The 22,073-nt window shown below is 36.3% G+C and overlaps 3 protein-coding genes across 30 annotated transcripts in view; 2 read left to right on the top strand and 1 right to left on the bottom strand.

The window, feature by feature from the left end:
• The window catches only part of LOC127881760 (protein pigeon-like), a 238,277-nt gene that overhangs the window by 33,002 nt on the left and 183,202 nt on the right, over positions 1 to 22,073 (bottom strand). The window contains exons 19-20 of one of the 22 annotated variants that reach the window (XM_052429878.1): positions 1,570 to 1,797; positions 501 to 565 (exon numbers count right to left, since the gene is read on the bottom strand). The exons of 17 other annotated variants lie outside the window; for them this stretch is intronic. In XM_052429878.1, coding sequence (XP_052285838.1) covers positions 501 to 565; positions 1,570 to 1,797 — 293 coding nt within the window. Of the gene's footprint in view, positions 1 to 500; positions 566 to 1,569; positions 1,798 to 16,377; positions 17,786 to 22,073 lie in introns of those variants that run through there. 4 more of the 22 variants (XM_052429875.1, XR_008050260.1, XR_008050262.1 and 1 more) reach the window with 4 other exon arrangements.
• The window catches only part of LOC127881786 (uncharacterized), a 163,763-nt gene that overhangs the window by 21,479 nt on the left and 120,211 nt on the right, over positions 1 to 22,073 (top strand). The window lies entirely within an intron of this gene.
• Positions 1 to 22,073, top strand: part of LOC127881766 (beta-hexosaminidase-like) — a 193,682-nt gene that overhangs the window by 64,589 nt on the left and 107,020 nt on the right. Inside the window, exons 9-11 of one of the 5 annotated variants that reach the window (XM_052429897.1) lie at positions 9,966 to 10,224; positions 11,296 to 11,436; positions 13,232 to 13,374. The exons of 1 other annotated variant lie outside the window; for it this stretch is intronic. In XM_052429897.1, coding sequence (XP_052285857.1) covers positions 9,966 to 10,224; positions 11,296 to 11,436; positions 13,232 to 13,292 — 461 coding nt within the window. In that variant the 3' untranslated portion in view covers positions 13,293 to 13,374. Of the gene's footprint in view, positions 1 to 9,965; positions 10,225 to 11,295; positions 11,437 to 13,231; positions 13,375 to 22,073 lie in introns of those variants that run through there. 3 more of the 5 variants (XM_052429900.1, XM_052429896.1, XM_052429899.1) reach the window with 3 other exon arrangements.

Here is a 22,073-nt window from a genome sequence, read left to right as displayed (position 1 = left end):
TGAGCAAATCTGACTTGAAATTTACTTCTGCAGGGCTTCTGCTTATTTCGATCACCACTAGGCGTTTTGGTGATTTGACCCTTTCCCACTCAGAAGCAAAGTGAAACGTTGGTTATGTGCAAACAGCATAAAACCAGAACAGCCTGCGAGTAACTTGCAGTCTGTTCAGGTTTTATGCTGGTTGCTTCTCATCGGTATGTAAGGGTAGTAAATGAAGCATTTTAAACTTGAATCTTGTTAGAAAGGTATGTACTTAAATGTAACTTTCTAAGGGACTACAAATACTTCAAAACACGTATCTAAGTGGTAAAGGGTTAAAAAAATTATCTAAGTGTTAAAGGGCTACATATTTATCTAACTGGTAAAGGGTTAAATACATATCGAAGTGGTAAAGGGCTACATATTTATCTAACTGGTAAAGGGTTAAATACATATCGAAGTGGTAAAGGGCTAAACAGTCAGCAAATGTTTAGTCAATTGAGATCCTCTCTGCAACTTACTGCGTGTCAGATTTCCTGATTCTGATTTTAGTAATAAAGCTTTCTTCTTCTTTGACTTTGTTCTTCTGAAAATAAAATTTCAACAAAACAAGCTCCGTTTGTATCAACTTTGAACACAATTTTAAGAATGATTTTTGTCTATGTAAGAAAAAGTAACACAATCAAAGATATTAGTAACAAAAAAAAGATATAATTAACAAAATCAACGATATTAGTAACCAAATCAAAGATATTATCATGAGAAAAAAGTTATCGTTTCAAAACAGCAATACGATAAACAACTCAAAAAGAAATTCTGATCATGAGTGAAGACAGATAATGTTTGATTTAACATAACTTTTGCATTAAATAAATAATACAGAAAAAATAAATGAGCCGCGCTCTGTGAAAAGGGGGTTTAATGCATGCATGTAAAGTGTCATCCCAGATGTACGGGCTAATCAGGGATGACAATTTCCACATAAACTGGATTTTCGCTAAGAAGAAACTTACTTGAAACGAAAAATATCATAAAAGCGGAAAAAGGCGTCCCTGATAAGCTTGTGTGGACTGCACAGGCCAATCTGGGAGGACACTTTATGCACATGCATTAAACCCCATTTTCACAAAGCCAAATTTAAAAATTATTCTTCCTCTTTTTATCTGCTTTAAAACTAAGACCATGATGGTCCTTACGCGCTCACCATTGTGCTCAGGTGAGCTAACAAGAGATGTGTTGCTCAGAAACACAATGCCCCCTATTGCGCCGCTTTGAAATACAATTTCAATATATCATTTGGCAGGTTTAGAAATTACATCCTTTTAAAGCTTATTACTTCCCTTGGATTGCATTTATTGACGTTGACCTTGAAGGATGACCTTGACCTTTCACCACTCAAAATGTTCAGCTTCATGAGATACACATGCATGCCAAATATCAAGTTGTTATCTTAATTATTGCAAAAGTTATGGCCAATGTTAAAGTTTTCGAACGGACTGACGGACAGACGGATGGACAGACAGTTCAAATACTATATGCCACCCTACCGAGGGCATAATAAAACAGACAACAGAAGGATACAACTGGCACCTTTTCTTCCTCTCTCTGCATCTGCTGGTAAGGTTTCTTGAGCATTTCAAAGTTGAACCGTCTGGTCTTGTTGACCTGCATCCAGTGTAGGTGGCGCCGCAGCATGTCCAGCCAGTCGTCTGCAACGCTGCTCTTCTTCTGCTGTCGCTCCCGCGCCGACTTGGTCATTATGTTCACGCTCTCGATCGGCAAGTAGGAGACACGGACGAGTCTCTCGCCAGACTGCGTCTGCAACGAGGGGTTACTTTAACCCTTTACACCTTAGATACATATTTTAACGCATTTGTAGTTCGTTAGAAAATTAAATTCAATTAAATACCTTTCTTTCTAAATTCAAGTTTCAAATGCTTCAATTCCAACCCTCAGGTACTGATGAGCAACAAACAGCATAAAACATGAACAGACTACGAATTACTCGTAGGCTGTTCTGGTTTTATGCTGGTTGGAAAAGCCATCTTCAGTTTCCTTCTCAAACCCTGTAAGCTCGAAACAATAGGTTGATTTAAATGTTCTAGTGTTCATTTCCTGGGAACAACCAGCACTTGGTGTCTTTGGGGGAGATCTAAAAAACACTCGCACTATAGGGATCTAACCAATGACCTTCCATACTGTTGGTGGATACACCATATCCTTTACCCAATGGCCATCTTGCAGTGTTGGATTAGAATCCATCAATAACATCATCAACATCAGGATGATAATAAGAATGATTATTTTAATGTGGTATAAACGCAGTCTCAAACCTGTCTGTGTATTGAAGTTTACACACTTCATGCAAGAATGGGTCTTATGTCATATGTGGCCAGTTTAGCTCCAGCTCAGCTTGCGCTATCGTGCAGCCTTATCAAAAGCTACACTGTCTAATATAAAGCCACACAAAGTTGTGTGGTCTAATTAGCATACAGGGTAGCTCCCGACCAAATTGTGCCAATGCGCAGGCTGGGCTGGAGCTACAATGGCCGCCTATTGCATAAGACTCATTTTCATATGATTAGAATCATCACTTGTATAAAAGTTTTATTTAATGCAAATGTATGCAAATGATGTAAATGAGTGATGATAAGCAGCGAAACGCATAATATATGCAATAAAATTTCAATATTCTATTGTTTTTTATTCTTTTTTAAATATCATCAATTACCCAATCAATTTGTTCTTCAGAAAATAGGTTGAACATTATAAAATTCAATTGAATTTGTTATAAAACAAAAGAAAGAATTGCACTATATTCCCATTAAAGCAGCACGTGACAATTTTGTATTTATAATGAATTTATACTTACTCAGAATACAAAGTCCTGCAATGCCAACCTTAACATTGCAGAAAATAAACTCTACAATAAATTCTTGCAAAAATCAGTTATAAGTTAATACTTTATTTTGTTTTTCGTAAATATTATTGTCTTTACATCCAATATGAGAAGAGAAAAGAATCTTATTCACTGTATTCAACATGCAAACCAGGTATCCAAGCATAATGATGTCTGTATAATCAAGGTTCTGTTGTTTTCTTAATTATTCCTTCACTTCCTTAGTCTGGTAAAATAAAACAAAAAGGCAACAAAGAGAATGCCATTCTGAAATACATTTCATACGGCTGACATAGTAGAACTACTCAACACTTGGTAAAGAAGATACCAATAAATTGATAAAGAGCCACATAGTTGTTGCCTTGTTGCAAATTAATTTGCATACAAGATAGCTTTATAATGGTAAATATAGTATCCACACATTTTAAGAGATGTCTGCCACATATAAGTTAAGTAGATGAGAACATATTACTAACCAAGTACCCTTAATGCCAGGTGCAAAGTTAAAGACAAAATGGTACAAAACATATAAATAAATCAAAAACTCACATATTGCTAACTAGAGTGTTAACAAGGTTTTATTATAGCCATATACAGAAATATGCCCTGCCTCTTCGCGTCCGTGTTTTTAAACCAACTGAAACCAATTTCGAGCTCATTCAAGATTTCATTGGCACAAATCTTCTGATCAAATTTCATGAAGATTGGTCCATAAATGTGTTCTCTAGTGTGTTAACAAGGCAAATGTTGACACCGCACCCAGCATGACGCACAAAGGACAAAAGGCGATCACAAAAGCTCACCATTAGCACATTGTGCTCAGTTGAGGTAAAAAAGTGACTCATTTATGAATATACCTAAACATGCAATATCCAACTTATTAGTTCACATGCTAAACAAATATTATCATGCAAAAATTAAGTGAAAATAAAATGTCCACATATTGGTAGAGATGATTAATGCATACTAGTAAAGACACCCACATATTGGTAAAGAAGAGATCCTGCATACTGGTAAAGATGTGACACACATTTTTTGGAGATTTAAAAAAACATATTGATAGATAGGATACACATATAGAAGTGACATAAGGTTGACGATTATATTGTTAAAGAATACACATTGACAAATTGTAAACAACAGATAAGCTTAGTGGTAAAGAAGGGACCCACATATTGGCAGAAAAAAAGACCCACATACAGGTACAGAAGTGACCCATATATTGGTAAAGAAGTGACCCACATTCAGGTTAAGAAATGACATGTAATGGTAAAATATGTGGCCCAAAAATTGGTAAAGAAGTGACCCGCATACTGGTAGAGAAGTGACCCACATTTTGGTAAATAAGTGACGTACGTACAGGTAAATAAGTGACCCACGTCTTTGAAAAGAAGTGAAGACCCAGATATTGGTAAAGAAGAGGCCCACATACAGGTAAATAAGTGACCAACATACAGTTTAAGATGTTACCCACATCTTTATAAAGAAGGGACCAACAAACATGTAAAGAAGTTACCCACATATTGGTTAAGAAGTGACCTACATACACGTAAAGAAGTAACCTACACCTTATAAAGAAGGGACCCACATACAGGTACGGATGTGACCAACATACAGGTAAAGAAGTGACCAACATACAGGTACACATGTGACCCACATACAGGTGAAGAAGTGACCCACATACAGGTAAAAAGTGACCCATATACAGGTAAAGAAGTAAACCACATACAGGTAAGAAGTGACATACATACCGGTTAATAAGTGACATATTGTTAAAGAAGTGACTCACATCTTTGTAAAGAAGTGACCCACATACAGGTAAAGAAGTGACCCACATATTGTTAAAGAAGTGATCTACATATTGGTTAGATAGTGACCTACATAATGGCAGAAAAGTGACCTACATATTGTTAGAAAAGAGACCTACACGTTGGCTATGAAGAGACCCAAACATTTGGTAAAAAAGAGGCAGACATATTTGAAAAGAAGAGACCTGCTTATTGGTAACGACGTACACTGTAATCAACACTATGATAATGAAAAGTTACCTACAATATGGGAAAAAAGTGACTTACATTATGGTGAAAAATTTACCCACATTTGGTATTGAAAAGGCGTAAGGAAGACACCTCTTATTGGTGAAGAAGTGACCCACATTATGGTATAGCAAAATCCAACTTGTACTAATTGGTTGAGATGTTTTTGCACATGTTTGAAAAAATAAATATCAAAAGCAGCAGTTCATCTTTCAGGACTGATTTATACAAACAAACTCAATATAAATATCCCACACTAAATAAAAACAATACCTGCGTTTGTAAAACACAATGCCCCATACTGCGCTTTGAAGCCACAGCGCAGCTATTTTAGAGAAACCAAAGCCCATAAGTTTGCAAAAAATCAATAGACGGGAACGAAACACACACTACATCTGTAAGTCATATAGGTAGACTCACATACCAAAAATCAATTGAATATCTGAAAGTGACTTCCTGACCTAGTTTTTGGCCTGGCATGGCCCATGTTCTAACTTGGCCTAGAGATCATCTACATAAAACTTGTAACCAAGTTTGGTGAAGATCAGATGAAAAGTACTTGAAATAGAGAGCGGACACCATGCTGAATGTTTAAAACGTACTAAATGACCACCTGACCTAGTTTTTGACCCTGTGACCTAGTTTTTGGCCCAGCATGGCCCATGTCCAAATTTTGACTACACATTATCTAGATAAAACTTGTGACCAAGTTTGGTGAAGATCGGATGAAAACTACATGAATTAGAGAGCGGACACCATTTTGAATGTTTAAAACGCACTAAGTGACCCCGTGACCTAGTTTTTTGGCCGGCATGGCCCATGTTCGAACTTGGCCTAGAGATCATCTAGATAAAACTTGTAACCAAGTTTGGTGAAGATCAGATGAAAACTTCTTGAAATAGAGAGCGGACACCATGCTGAATGTTTAAAACGCACTAAGTGACCACCTGACCTAGTTTCTGACCCTGTGACCTAGTTTTTGACCCAGCATGGCCCATGTTCGAATTTTGCCTACACATTATCTAGATAAAACTTGTGACCAAGTTTGGTGAAGATCGGAGGAAAACTACTTGAATTAGAGAGCGGACACCATGCTGAATGTTTAAAACGCGCTAAGTGACCCCGTGACCTAGTTTTTGGGCTGGCATGGCCCATGTTCGAACTTGGCCTAGAGATCATCTAGATAAAACTTGTGACCATGTTCGGTGCAGATTGAATTAAAACTACTTGAATTAAAGAGCGGACACCTTACTTCTCTGCTAGCCTCTAATGTAAAGAAAAAAAACAGTTAGCAAATGCTGTAGAATTGTGTGCAATAATATTGAAATAGAAGTTACATATTGTCACTGTATGATGTATAGAATTGTACTGCAAACTTCAAAGTGACTGTTGTTTTATTAATTACAATATCTAGTCACAGTTTCTTAGAAAAAAACATGATATAAATAACATAAAGCAATCTGAAATTGAAGAAATACTTTTTTATATTGAAACACAATTAACAGGAATCTGTCACTTACAGTAGCAATCAAAGCATGTTTTCACAGTTTATGGGAGGGCCCTAATTGGCACTAGTCTGTGTATCTTGTATGGCCCCTAATAAACAGTTAGAGGCCCTTTGTCTGGCCCTAATAGGGCCCTTATGTGGCCCAAAAAGGTCCAATGTTTATCTAAGTGGCCCAGTGTTATTGTTAGTTGTACAAACTGTGTAAGTGTCATAAATGATGACACAAAACTGTGTCAATAATTTAAAACACTAAATTGGGGCAAGGTCTTAATGCAACATGAGATCAACTAAATTATTTGAATGATAACAAAATGATATATTACATGTATAATCTCTGATGTCTCTACCAATTTCCCTCTTCCTTCATAAATACCATTCTGTTACATATCATATCATATTTTTATAAAAATAATGTGAGTAAATAAAATGTAAATTAGATAAAACACAGATACAAAGTTATACCCAGTATTGTCCATAAAGATCATTAAATTGAATTTCATTTATCTAAAAATAAGAAAGTATTATTAGGATTCCAAACTTTCCACATGATGTAGTTGGTTAAAATGTAACATATAGTTTCTAATTATTAATAATGAATGGATATGTTTTTATAGAGACTTATAATTATGTAAGTTATATGATTGTGTAATATCTTTATTACCAAGTAAAGCCCATCTAAACCATCCAAAACAAACACAAAATGAATAGCACTTTTTTGCAGAAAAAAAGTCATTATTAATATGCACCCACATGAAGCAGAAGTTAACAGTGTAAATAATAAATTAGAATTTTCAAAAATTAATAGTTATTTTTTGTTATGTACTAAATCATTATTATCATTACGCAAGTTGTGCTGTTGTATAATTATGTAATATCTTCGATACCCAAGTAATGCCCATCCCAACAGACAAAGAATAAGAATTTCCATTTTCATGAAAATGAGAAGGAATTATGAATATGTTTCACATGAATTAGAAGTTGACAATGTAACTAATAGTTATAAAAATTGTTAATAGATATGTTCTTTTAATATGTACAAACTCATTATTAACGTATAAGTTATACAATATTGCAATATATTTATTACCCAGTATTGCCCACTATTGCCCAGTCAAACCCGGGTTTTCCCAGTATTACCCGCCCGGGCCGGTCAATACTATAAAACCTGGGTTTTATGCCAACCCTGGCTACAAGACCATGTATGCCAACCAACAAACCTCTGGGTCCTGCGATTTCAGAGATGATTTTTACAGTTTTCAATAAACACATATATTCAGACCCTAGAGGCATAATTTCAACAATCTTGGTCAAGAACAACCATAGTATCTTAAACACCAAATATCAAACACCTGACCCAAGTGTTTTGGTAGATTTTAAGTTATTTACTACCTGGTATATAAATGTATATATGGTAGAAACAGAAAAAGAACACTATCCAATCTAAACGAAAAAGTTCAAATTTGGTACCTAAAAGTAAAAGACATCATTTACTTGTTTACGTTTTTGTCCTATAGAGAAATAAAGAAAATACCATGTGCAAATTATTTTCAAATGAAAACCTTCAATAAAGCAAACTTTAATCATAGCAAATACATGTATATTTAAAACGCCAATAAAAAGGGGAACATGTTACTATCAATAATATATTCAATGTACTGATTTAATATGTATTTATTCATGTTTTGTTAACTTCCATCATTACAATCATTATGTCTCTACACATTATGTAATTTACTGAATGTGGCAAAAAGCTTTGTATTTTTCTCTTTTGATAACACAATTTATGTCGTAGTTGTTGACTTCCTAAATTTTGATATAATAACTCTCTGCAGTAGACTCTGCCAATACCGGACTCTCTGAATCCGGAACTCTCCCGATTCCGAACGGTCGGGCCAGTCCCGTATTTTCTCCTTCTATTTCTTTGTTTAAAAAATGTCGAATAAACCGAACTCTCTCAAAACCAGAAACCGAACGGATATCTCCATGAATTTGGTCATTTTCAACGTAAAATACATTGAGTACACCGGACGGTCCAAATTCTAAAGATGCCCGAGGCGTGAAAATTACAATACCTAGTCAGCACAGCGCGTGCGGTGTCACACATTTTGCTCGCGCAATCATCGATAATCAGATTAAACATACCATAAAGGTGTCAAGTCGTTACCGCGCTAAAGATGTCCGATTAAATAATGTAAAACCAGCTGTGAGTGTCTATAATAGACGTGCGGTAACACCAAAAAGTGATTGACTCGATCGTTTTATTAAGCTTATGATAAACAATTTAATTACAAAATTAATGCATGCCGTTGCGCCGATCACTTTCTTGTGATCTTCTCGGGTAGTTTAAAAGGTCTTATAGCCATGTTTTAACGCTTAAATGGTTGTTTGTTTGTTTGTCAGATAAAACTGTGAGTAATATGACCGTTAAATATCCATCCATCTGTCTGCAAATTCATTCATTGCCTTTTCTTGATTTCAAACGCACCTTCAGCATTAATAGTCTCAAATCTACAAGTTTTCTCAAATCGTTATTCGTCAATATTGTCTTTGAGGTTTATTAATTCAGAGCTATTTATAGCGAACTCAAACACTACTTACTCGCCTATATGACAAATGTCACGCATGTACATGTATAAAGCACCACACTCAATTTGGGATTAATCAAAACAAGTCGGTATGGAATGTTTTTTGCTATTAATCGAATAAAAACACATTTTTGAAGAATGCTTTTAACATAAACCTTACACGTGTACATATACTGTATACGTGTACTGATCAGGCATTTAAAGTTCAGTGAATTAGGAATATTACATGGCTTTCAGGGATCACAATTGAAGCAGAATCCTGCATTTTGATGCAAGCATTTAGCTTTTTGTTTCAGTTTTTTACTCCTGCTTATGATCTGCGTTGAATCATTCTAATGATATGCAACCAATACACTTACTCCAAAATATATTGTGTATCATTGTGTATTGTGTGTACAGTTTGCATAGTATTTAACTAAAATTATTGACTTTGATTTTCTGATGGTTTGTAACGGATGAGTAGATTGTTTGAGGTTGTATTCCACAAGACCGCAGTTCAAGTTGATAAGATGTCGAACAATCAAATAAAACAAACAGGGTCACAACACATTTTTTTATGTACCTCCTTAAAAAAAGTACTATTGAAAAAAATATTTGTCTAAATAGAGCATGCAAAATTTGTAATTATGATGAGCGTTGTGTAACTCACTTAGAGTTAATTGTGAGTTTACCTCATTCTGTCCCAACATTTTTTCCCCTGGTTGTTAAGTTTCTGTTATGAATGACACTTCTACCAATCAGTACTGTAGGTATATATGTTAACTACACAATGGTTTTTTTTTAGGCAAATTTTGGCCGAAATTCGACCCAATGGAAGGTTTCCAAAAAAAAGTTAATTTCCTTCTTCAGCTCTACAAGTTAAACATTAAGTAAATATTATAATAAAAATGTCAAAAGGACCCAAACAATTCAAAATCCAAAGTGCCCCTAAAACTTGAAAAAAAAACTCACTTTTTCAGGAATTCAGGGGCAACTATGGACGGAGCTGGTTCGTACCTGGGACCAGATGGACTCCATGATATTCCCACGGCTCCTGTGTGTGGCCGAGAGGGCGTGGCATAAAGCCGAGTGGGAGGCGGAGTCAGACGCTGACAGGCAGCAGGAGGGACAGGATCTGGACTGGGCGCGGTTTGCACACATCCTGGGCAGCAAGGAGCTGGCTCGACTGGACTCTATGGGCGTGGCATACCACCTGCCACCTCTTGGGGCTCGGTACTTGTAAATGAACACTTGTAAATGCTCTGGGAAAATGGGGCTTAATGCTATTGCGTAAAAAGTTGTCCTAGATTAGCCCGTGCAGTTTGCATGACCTACTTACATAGCTACTTAATTATCTACCTACTATGCTAACAGTTTTGTTAAGAAAAAAAGCGCTAGAATATCTGACAAAAAGAGAAACGTTGAACTATCTGTCCTCGGGCAGCTGTTTTCACATGTATGCCTTCTTTCAGGACTAGCTACATATATTGAGCCGTTCTCTGTGAAAAGGGGGTTTAATGCATGTGCATAAAGTGTCATCCCAGATTAGCCTGTGCAGTCTGCACAGGCTAATTATAGATAACACTTAAAGCCTAAACTATTTTTTTGCTAAGAAGAGTCTAAGAAGAGTCTCTCTGTAATCGAAAAATATCATAAAAGTGCTAAGTGTCAACTCTGATTAGCCTGTGCGGACTACACAGTCTTATCTGGGACGACACTTTACGCACATGCATTAAACCCCCTTTTCAAAGAGCACGACCCATATATTGGTGTCTTAGTAGCTGAGCGCCATGTCCATTCTGGCTCACAGCAAAAGACTTGCTCTAATGACAAGCTTCTATCATACCAGGTTTTTCATTCGTTTTGTATATATGAGCCTTGGTCAGGGAAAACTGGGCTAAATGCATGTATGTAAAGAGTTGTTTTAGATTAGCCTATGCACTCTGCACAGGCTAATCGGGGATGCCACTTTCTGCTTGAACTGGAGTTTCGATAAGAAGACAGTCCCTTTTAACAAAAATCAAATTTAAGTGTTTGGAGTCGTTCCTGATTAGCCTGTGTGGACTGCACAGGCTATTCAGGGGCAATGCTTTACGCAGATGCATTAAGCCCAGTTTTCTCATACCAAGGTTTATAAAATGTTTGGGATATCTCGGATGATAGGCGCACTGTTCCACTTCCCATCCATCTTCATATCGCGTTCTGTTGCACAGTTTTTCCTAAAAAATAGCATTTCCTTTTTCCCTGCATTTTTTACCATATCCTATATTTACAAGCCCTTTTCCAGTGAAACATTGTATGTCTGTTCAGAGTTGAAGCCTGCAATGTAGAGTTGAACACTGCCTACCCGGGCCTGCCCATTGTCTACAGCCTGGACGGCGGCCAAACATGGACTGAATACACAGAGAAAATAGACCTAGTGCTTGACAGGGACATTCACATGGTGACTAGGTGAGTTGCATTTAGTTATAGTTTTAAACCTATTTATTTTAGCTTGATTGCATAGAAAGCCTAAGGCTTATTTGAAATGCTCTCGAGTCCATTTCCTGGGACTAGAACTAGTACTTGGTGTCTATGGGGGAAATCTAAAGAATGCTACCACAGTGGGGATCGAACCTGTGACACCCCAATGCGGACACCAAATCCACTACACCACTGCGACCAGTTGCAGTTTTAGACGTATTGTTGATTTAAATATTCAAAATCACGGATGTGTGTGTGTATTTCAAAGTTTATGAGGTCCCTCCTTAGCCAGATGCTACATTATGTGTGGACCCGGAGTGTGTCCCAGCACTCCTACTTAATGTACTTACTAGAGTATTATTGCATAAACTCTATCTATAATGCCCTCTGGCGCGGTGCAGAAACTTGGCAAAAGGAGGGCTTGAACGGGAGAAATCGTGTATTAACAATGCGATTCACGTGCCGTTCAAGTCCTGTTATGTGTTTTTCATAGCCATAATCTGGTCCACGCGCAGTTATTTCCCTTCTCCAGCCTTCGACGACTTTCCAAGCATAAAGGGGGAACTGAATAAGCACCAGTTTCCTCATGCATGCAGGGATAATGACTATTTCAATCCACTTTTCAAGTTATACCATCTGCACTCTCTTGACAACAGCTTTATTTAATTGGCTACGTCAATGAAGTTAAGGTTATTTACTCAACACTTTCAAAAGACTATGCTGTAAATGTAAGTGTTTATGTACCTTCAACGTTCCTGTTGTAAATTCCAAAATAATTCCTCATTTCTTACTTTGCGCGGCTGCATTTCAATTTTTCATTAATCCACTGTTTAAACACATTTTACATCGAAAACTGCCTATCCAAAGGTAAAGCCTCGTCATTTCGGATGATGACCGAGTGAGGCATACGTAAAACACAACCTTGCACTGTATTGAAATAATTGAACTATTTCGTCGATGTCGAATGAACAAAACATATTGTTTTCAATGTTTTTTTTTAAATTATTTTGGTATGTGCGAGTTGTTTATGCAATAATAGCGAAAATACACATTTTCTCGGACATGATCACCTGCGGGCTCTCTCAAATTTCGTTCCTGCCCTCGTGCTGCGCACTCGGGAACGGATTTTTCGAGCGCCCGCAGATGTTCAAGCCCTCGAAAACATGTATTATCCCTATAATGAAAGTTGGGGCGAACTTTGAAGTTTAGCTGCAATTTCCAGCTATTTCGTTGCTACTGAAAGATATTTAATTTTGGTGTGGATTGAATTGTGGGAGTGAAGCCAGAGTTCACAGAGGAAACCCCACCTGTCTGGTATGGTGACCACCAACAAAACTCACATTCTGCTGGGAACGGACATTGAACCCGCCTAAGTTAGAAGCGAATGTACAAACCTATGCGCTAGCAGGACAGCTTAAATAATGGTGCTCTTTTTCTAGCATTTTATATACCCCCTGCATTGAAGTAAGTGTGTGGTACAGCAGAATCTTCATGGATGTCTTTCTGTCTTGTCTGTGTGTGGACACACACTGGTCTGACAAAGAACGAAGGAACACTTTCGACGTACAACGAACAAAAAAAGCAAATGCCACTCATGATCTAAAATTGTTTAAATGAATTTCGATGATCTTGCATTTCAATATGCTAACGCTAAGCTCTTTTTCAACATTTTATTTTATTATTTTTTTTTTTGGGGGGGGGGGTAGGAGTGGGCAACAGATAAAATCTTATTAGCCAAAAAAATATGTCAGAAACAAACTACAACATTGCAATTATATTTCAGGTCTTTGGATGGTAAAAGGAGCAGTCGGTCTGTTGTCATGAAGAAGGCACAAATAGTATAACGCAAGCTTGGACAAGTAGTGGATCCCATTTTAAGAATACTCAAGAGTACCAGAGGTCCATTTAAGCAGTACTCGAGCCGACAATGGAGCCTGAATAACCTTTATTAGCAGGCGACATATAAGGAAATAATTTGAACTGCAGCCAATTTGGAAAGAATTAACTATTTCATTTTTGTATAAGTATTTTGTTTATTTCTTTTTTTATAAGTATTTCATTTTATTTTGTGTTTTTTTTTCTTTACACATGTAAAATTCTTTCATTTCAGTTAAATATGTTTAGAGAAATGTGTTGTTGTTTTCCTTATATGGTTGTTGATAAATTTAAAATAAAGTTGTGATTTACCTCATCCTCAATGAAGTGCAGGGATGTTAATTATATTTAGGCAGTGGCTAGTCGTACAGCCCCGTACGGCTAGACAATAGGCTAGCCATACGGCTCTGTACGTATAGCCTTTCCTATGGAGATTGTCTAACCGTATGGCTAATAAAGTATAGAATTGTCACTCAGTGCTGTTAATCAGTAATAAGTTTGTTTAAGTTCATACAAGTTTTAAAATTCTTTATCTGTTACGGCTTCCTTTCATGTAAAACGGTTAATTATTTGATTCCTTAATTAGTCGACATTCCTAAGTAAGGTGTGAAAAACTGTTTTTAATACGTTGCAGCATCGATATTATGAAATTCAATGACGGTAACCGTCAAAGGTAGTTCTCATAAATTGAGTTACACAAATAATTTAATTATCTTTTAAACAATTGATAAATAGATGGTTTCATACAAGCAAAATATCAGTTCACTGAAAATGGCTGTGTCTTTAACTGTTGGGTAAAAATTATCCACTTATGGTGTATTAATAGGCAAAATTGAAGTGTACCAGCGTTCAAATTGTGTTCAGTGTTACAAACGTAGTTCACGGAAAATTGAGGCTGCTAAAAGCAGATGCCCTAAGAAAACTTTCAATGAAGAACTTCAAATCAGAAGGCAATGGCAAGCGAAATCAGAGGTAAATAGGATAGCGTTGGTATTATTGATATTCCTTTATTCTGCACATTATTTAGTGGCTGAAAGAAATTAATTGCCGAGTCATTAGCCATTAAAGTCAGACCGCATTGAGAAAAATGTAGACATTAGTTATGCAGATTTATTTAGGCAGTTGTTCTAATAGTTTCCCGTTTGAAGTTAAAAAAGTATAAAATCAACATATTTTCATGAATATGAAGACATTCTATTATTTTAATGAAACATGTTATTGATGTGTTTATTTTTTCCAACAACGACGAAACATCAATATATTTATGTGTTATAACAGCCGTACGGCTAGACAATCTCCACTGGAAAGGCTATTCGTACAGGGCTGTACGGCTAGCCTCTTGTCTAGCTGTACGGGGACGTATGACTAGCCACTGCCTTTTATTTATCCCTTACAGGAATTGAACTGGTTGTGACTGGTTGTTATATGTTAAGGCTTAAATATCTAAAAAATAAAATAATGAATGTCACTAATTATATCTGCAAGTTTACAATAATTTAAGATATTGTCCTAGTAGCTGCCCTCAATTTATTATGAAATCTTGTACAAAGATTAATTTTATAGTGAAAATCAATTTACCTCAAGTTGTGAAATATTTTGCATTTTTCTTTGTTTTTATTAAAAAATATTTGAAATAATGTTGATTATCAAATAAAAATGAAAAGTTTTTACAATTTGATGATTTGTTGTCTTATGCCCCACAAGTGGTTAGCGTGTGGCTATGATATTAAGTATGTAGTAAAAACATCATTTTCAATGAAAAATATTCAAATTATAATGAAAAATCAACTTCTCTGAAGAATAAACAAATAAACTATGAAATATATATATATAACAAGGTATTCAACTCAAAATGACTTGAAAACAGGGTGCATAGCTTTGAACAGCCATAACTTTGTCAAATATGCAGCGTTTTTCATGAACTTGGTTTTATTAAACGCAGATATGAATTTCCTTTCTGGAAATGTTCATAACTTGTTCAAAACTTGGCTAACTCACAGTCTGTTCAAGCTTTATGCTGTTTGCTGCTCATCAGTATCTAAGATTTGGAGATGAAGCCTTAAAAACTTGAATCTAGTAATAAAGGTCTTTAATTATATATAAATTTCTTAGAGACTACAAATGCATGAAAATATGTATCTCAGTGGTACAAGATTGACACTAGGTTTATTACAATGTATTATCATATCTTCATTAAACTTCATTGTTTCAATGGTATTTTGGCCAAGTTTAAAATTTATGTTCCAGTAATATATCTGAAATAGCTTCCAAGCTTAACTCCTGGCCATGTTAGGAGTTTTAACCCTTTACAACTTAGAAACATATTTTGATGCATTTGTGGTCCCTTGAAGATTTACATTAAATTAAAGGCCATTTTCACTTTGCTTCTAAGTGGGAAAGGGTTAAAGCTAGGTTACAAGGTAAAACTGAAGAAAAAGCTTGTTTACACAGGTCATATAATTGCCCAATGTGCATGACACTCATCAAGTTCTGTTTTCTAAACCAGGTCATTTGGGGAAAAAACAAGGTGCCTTGTTTTTTGGTATTTTTAAACATGATTACATGTAGTTGGATAATTTGTATTTATTTTATACTTTCCGGTGGTTTATAGAGAAATATCAGTGAATTAAAACTGATAATTTCACTGTTTCAAACAATGAAAATTATCAGTGAAAATTATCGATAATTTTCACTGTTTATGTTAAATGACGTCATTTTTTGGACGAAATGACGTCATTTTCCCAACGTAATTCTTTAGTTAAACACTTTAACAATGTATATAAACTGTGAAATAAAGCATAAAATAAAAAGAAAATTTGTTGGGTTCGGTGGATTATCGATTTTAATTCACTCGTGATCATATAAAATGTATATTTTCTCTCGTGGCTGCGCCACTCGTGAAAATATTATTTTCTATGATCACTCGTGAATTAAAATCGATAATCCACCGAATCCAACAAATATCCTCTATATGTTATATGAGTTAACAGATATTATATATAACAATTTATTTCTTTAAAAACAACTGATATGTTAAGTTGCAACGACATACTATAATTATAATAAATTTAATAATATGTATCGTACAACAATAATACAACAATACGATACACACTATCATCATCCACTAACATATTGCACATATAAAATATATTGTAATATAATTCATTTTATTATCTTAACAACATCTTTTTCTCTCTATATATATTCCTTAACAACACATTTCTTGCATGTACCAACCATGCAATATTTTTTATAGAAGAAGTTGACTGTTAAACAGGTAAGGAAATTCAAATATCCAGTAACAGTTTACAGTTTCCATGTGGCCAGTAATAGAAGTTCGTGGTTCCCATGTGGCCAGTATTAGAAGTTCACTGTTCCAATGTGGCGAGTAATAGAAGTTCATGGTTCCCATGTGGCCAGTATTAGAAGTTCACTGTTCCCATGTGGCCAGTAGTAGAAGTCTTGTATTAGAAGTTCACTGTTCCCACGTGGCAAGTATTAGAAGTTCAAGGTTCCCATGTGGCGAGTAATAGAAGTTCACTATTAGCATGTGACGAGTAATAGAAGTTCACTGTTCCCATGTGTCGAGTAATAGAAGTTCTCTGTTCCCATTGACCAGTAATAGAAGTTCACTGTTCCCATTGGCCAGTATTAGAAGTTCACTGTTCCCATGAGGCCAGTAATAGAAGTTCACTGTTCCTATGTGGACAGTATTAACAGTTTACTGTTCCCATGTGGCCAGTATTAAGTTACTGTTCCCATGTGACCAGTATTAGAAGTTCACTGTTCCCATGTGGCAAGTTTTGAAAGTTCACTATTCCCATGTGGCAAGTATTGAAAGTTCACTGTTCCCATGTGGTCAGTATTAGAAGTTCACTGTTCCCATGTGGCAAGTAATAGAAGTTCATTGTTCCCATGTGGCGGTATTTGAATTTCACTGTTCCCATGTGGTTATTATAAGATGGTCACTGTTCATATGTGGCCTGGTTAAGCAGTCCGATAAGCGCAGTGGTAGGTTCACGTGCTTCTCACCTAAGGGAATGGTTCAATCTTTGTTTCTGGAAGATGTATGGTTGGTGGTCAACATACCGTACAGGTGGGATTTCTTTTAGGTACTCCTGCTTTCCCAGACAACAAAAGACCACACCAAATTTAAATATTTTAGTAACAACGAAATAAATAGCAGGAAAATGCAGCTATAATTGGAAATTTTGTCACACCTTTTGTGAGTCTAGTCAGTTAACGAGGTACAAGCGCCAAGACACGCTCTGAGTCCACACATAATGCAGAAGCAGAAGAACTTCATAACCTTTAAAATGCACACAAACACTATGTAGCCAACATTAAAAGTTCACTGTCCCCATGTCGTATGTGGTCTCATGGTGGGTGTGTTGCAGGGCCACTTCCTCCAAGGCCTGGAAGTCGAGGGGGCTGCCACGCTCACTGGTTCCTGGCCGGTCTGCAGAAATGGAAACCAATACAGTTTAAACAACAATTTTATCAACTTATTGCCTACCGGTCTGCAGAAAGGGGAAGCAACATAACAGTTTTAAAGAAACTCTTTTATTAACTGGTTCCCTGCCGGTCTGCAAAATGGGAACCAACATAATCGTTTAGAAATCTTAATGATCAATATGAGCCTTGCACTGGGACAATGTGCAGTAAGTGTAATTCAACATTAGCCTGCAGAGTCCGCACAGACTAATCTGGGATGACACTTTATGCACAGTATCTGTACTTTTCACTGTTCAAGTTACCAGATTTATGCAGATGCCTAAAGAATGCAGCAAGGGGCTGGAAGGAGACTTCAACAATATCACTGTTTTTGCCCTCTGCTGCAAGGGTGTCTGCAAGAAGAATGTATCAATATAAGGAATCTATGGAGAGACATATATACACATTAAATTCACACTTTTGACTATTTACTGTTTAACAGTGTTGCAAACAATACAGGAGTAACAATATCAGAATGTTTGTTTTTTCAATATTCACCTTTGACTTTTGATGAAAAAATGTTTTTCAATCTTACATTACCATTCGGGTGAATTAAATGTTTCATGAATATATGGGTTTTTTTCATAACAACAGTATTTAGTGCATTAATTTTAATTAATCAGTCATCTGGCATTTGACCACAGCAGAAATTAAGGGTCAGGCATAATCTTTTAATCACTTGTAATATTTATACAGAATTTTGTGATAACGGGTTATGTACTTTTCAAGTCATTTTAATGTTTGGGGACACACAGACAGACAAATAGATACACTGCAAAAATATGGCCTAATGTGTGCTGCAAATTTCACATGTTATAACTTAAATTCTTTTTGAGTAATTGCAATATCAAGTTGTGTTCTGATTTTAGCAACAGTGACCCGACCTTTGATCTCCAGTTCAACGGCTTTTGACTGAAAGCCACACAGTGTGATACAAGGTAGTAAACTTAAATTGAATACAAGGTGCACTCTGGCCTTATATTAATTTACTGACACTGTATCACTTCGTTCAGTCAGTATGAAGCCTTGTAACTAATAATACATAACTAAAGGGATTTCAATTGAAGCAGAATCCGGCTTCTTGATGCAAGAATTTTGAAAACTTCTCTCCTTTGACTGCTGCAAATAATCTGCCCTGCATCATTTTGATGCAAACATATTACCAAGAAGCTACATGTATCTCCAAAATATATCTGTTATCACACCATTTGTGCTGTTTGCTACGGATTTTACTTACGTTTAGACAAAACAACATTTTCAGAGTTTTTACAAACTTTCAGAAACAAAATAACTCTTGTCTAAAGTATGTTAACCCCTGAAATTTTCATTATAGCCCCTAAAAATGTGGAGCATGAGGTCTTTTTACTCCCGGTTAACAAAATCTATTAAAGTCCATGTAACTAGTTAACCCTTTCTCACTCAGAGGCAAAGTGAGAATGGCTATGTGCAAACAGCATGAAACCAGAACAGCCTGCGAGTGACTCACATTCTATTCAAGTATTATGCTGTTTGCTGCTCATCAGTATCTTAAGGTTGCAAATGAATCCTTTCAAACTTAAATATATTAAAAAAGGACTTAAATTTAATTTGATTTTCTCAAAGACTTCAAATGCGTGAAAATACGTATCTTAAGTGGTAAAAAGTAAAACTAGCTCTCACTTCTCACGCTGTCCAGACTGCTGGTATCCAGTGAGGGTAGCTGCTCCGCCAGGATCTTGTCGACGTAGCGATGGCCGAAGTACGTGTTACACGAGATGTGGCCCCAGAGTCGATAGCATTCCTCCGCCTCACTCAGTGAGAGCTGCGATTTCACTGTACGCTTCAACTGAACGTATTCCTCTACATCCGGTAACTCTGTGGGATGAATTAAGTTTTTGTAGTTTTTAACCCTTTCCTACTCAGAAGTAAAGTAAAAATTATTATGTGCAAACAGCATAAAACCAAAACAGCCTGTGAGTAACTCGCAGTCTGTTCAGGTTTTATGCTGTTTGCTGTCTTTAATTAAATATATCTTTCTAAGCGACTTCAAACGCGTCAAAATACATAACTAAATGGTAAAGGGTTAATACTTTTTGTGGACATGTAAATTTGTGGATGTCTGATTTTGGACACACAAAAAAGGAAGTTGCGTTGATCTTTTTCCTTTTTAGCACATGTGTTTGTGTTGAATTCTTAGATCAGTCAACTCCGTAATCAACGAACATCAATGTCCCACGAATATATAATGATTTCACAGTATCCTACACGCACTTTTCCTGACCAAACAGTTTGATAAAAACAAAGTGCAGGTATTTATGACAGTAACTGACAACAAACCTATACTAGGTTGGATGTGGGAATGGCTGTACAAATAATTTCCTGACACACCCTAAGTGGCAAAGCTCAGCTTTGACCAGTAATCTGGTGGGATAATATCTCATCCATTTAACAAAAACAATTCTGCAAACAAAATAAACTTATCACTTATCATTTATGTGCCTCACCACAGGTGTTGGGCACGTGACCAATACTATGTCCAACATGTACCACAGGTGTTAGGCGCGTGACCAATTCACTAAAATGCTATCAATAAGAAGAACAATGTTGTTTTATGACATATTAATAATGTTTCAGTGAATTGGCCATGCGCCAAACCCCTGTGTACCTCACTATGTTTGTGAATGTATGTCAATGTGAGGTAAATGTTTGCAACCAATAATTCGCCAAATTTATAATGAACCTTGATGTGGGCAAACGACAAACATGCATGTGCAGTAATTGTCGTTCCAGATTAGCCTGTGCAGTCCACACAGGCTGTTCAGGAACAACACTGTCCGCTCTTATTGTTTCCCGCTTTTATTGTTGTTTTCTTTCAAAGGAAGTATCTTTTTGGAAAAAGTACAGTTTAGACGGAAAGTGTCGTCCCTATTCTGACTACAGGTTAATGTGGGACACTACCCACATGTCTTAACCCTTTTCCACTCAGAATAAAAGTGAAAATTACTGTATGCAAACAGCATAAAACCAGAACAGCCTGCAAGTAACTGGCAGTCAGTTCAGGTTTTATACTGTTTGCTGCTCATCAGTATCTTAAGGTTGGAAATGAAGCCTTTAAAACTTGAATTGTTTAGTTTAAACCTATTTATTTTAGCTTGATTGCATCCAAAGACTCAGGCTTATAGGTAATCCGTTTCCCGGGCCTATAACCAGTACTTGGTGTCTTTGGGGAAGATCTAGAGAACGCTCCCCGAGTGGGGATCAAACCCGTGACCTCCAGATCGCTAGGCCGACACCATATCCATTACGCCACGGCGATCTTGTTTTAAGAATTTAAGAATTGTTTAAGAAAAGTCTTTAATAAAACTTAACTTTCTTAGGGACTATACATGCGTCAAAATATGTATCTAAGTGGTTAAGGGTTAAGCCCTGATTTTACAGAACGAGGCTCGAATTTTAGTGCCTATCTATATTAATGAATGAATATCTGTGTAAGGTTCATGTTGGCAACCAATACTACGCCCAACATGTACATGCAGGATTACAGCCCCTAATGGTGGTACATCAGTGTTTTTATGCCTTGGAAGGATGGCATATAGTTTTTTAACTGTCCGTCAGTCCGTCTGTCTGTCCGTCAGTCAGTCTGTCCATCCATCCGTCCGAAAACTTTTACATTGGTCATAACTTTTGCAATATTGAAGATAGCAACTTGATATTTTGCATGCATTTGTATCTCATGGAGCTGCACATTTGAGTAGTGAAAGGTCAAGGTTATCATTCAAGGTCAAAGGTAAAAAATATGGTTTCAATGCGGCAAAGAAGGGGGCATTGTGTTTCTGAAAAACACATCTCTTGTGTGGTCTCTTTTTGTTTGTTACTTGTGTTGTGTGTTATCAGCATTGTAAACATTGTGAAGGCCTTCATTTATTGCCCATTTCTAGCAGAAGTTTTGTCAGGATATTTTTAGAAAGATATCTCAGCCGCATTTGATAATGGTTCTGGTTCATTTTCAAACCTGGTTGCCAGGGGGGGGCAGTTTACTTTATAAAGCTGTGCTGAAACCGTGTCGACACTCTGGAAGGCACATTTCGCATTAATGCACAATCTTTGGAAGATTTTTTGGATGAGTTAAAAAGGGTTTAGGTCGTTGACAAACATGGCTGCCAGGAGGTGGCGCAGTTTGTTTTTCTTATATGACGATAGTAAAACATTTTTTAACATTCTGGGCATATGCTCAATAATCATTATACTTGCTCAGAAAATTTCTCCAAAAGATA

Source organism: Dreissena polymorpha, chromosome 5 (assembly GCF_020536995.1).
Source record: "Dreissena polymorpha isolate Duluth1 chromosome 5, UMN_Dpol_1.0, whole genome shotgun sequence".
NCBI lineage: Eukaryota > Metazoa > Mollusca > Bivalvia > Myida > Dreissenidae > Dreissena > Dreissena polymorpha.
Note: the sequence above shows the minus strand (reverse complement) of the source record. Positions and strands in the feature narration are given on the sequence as shown.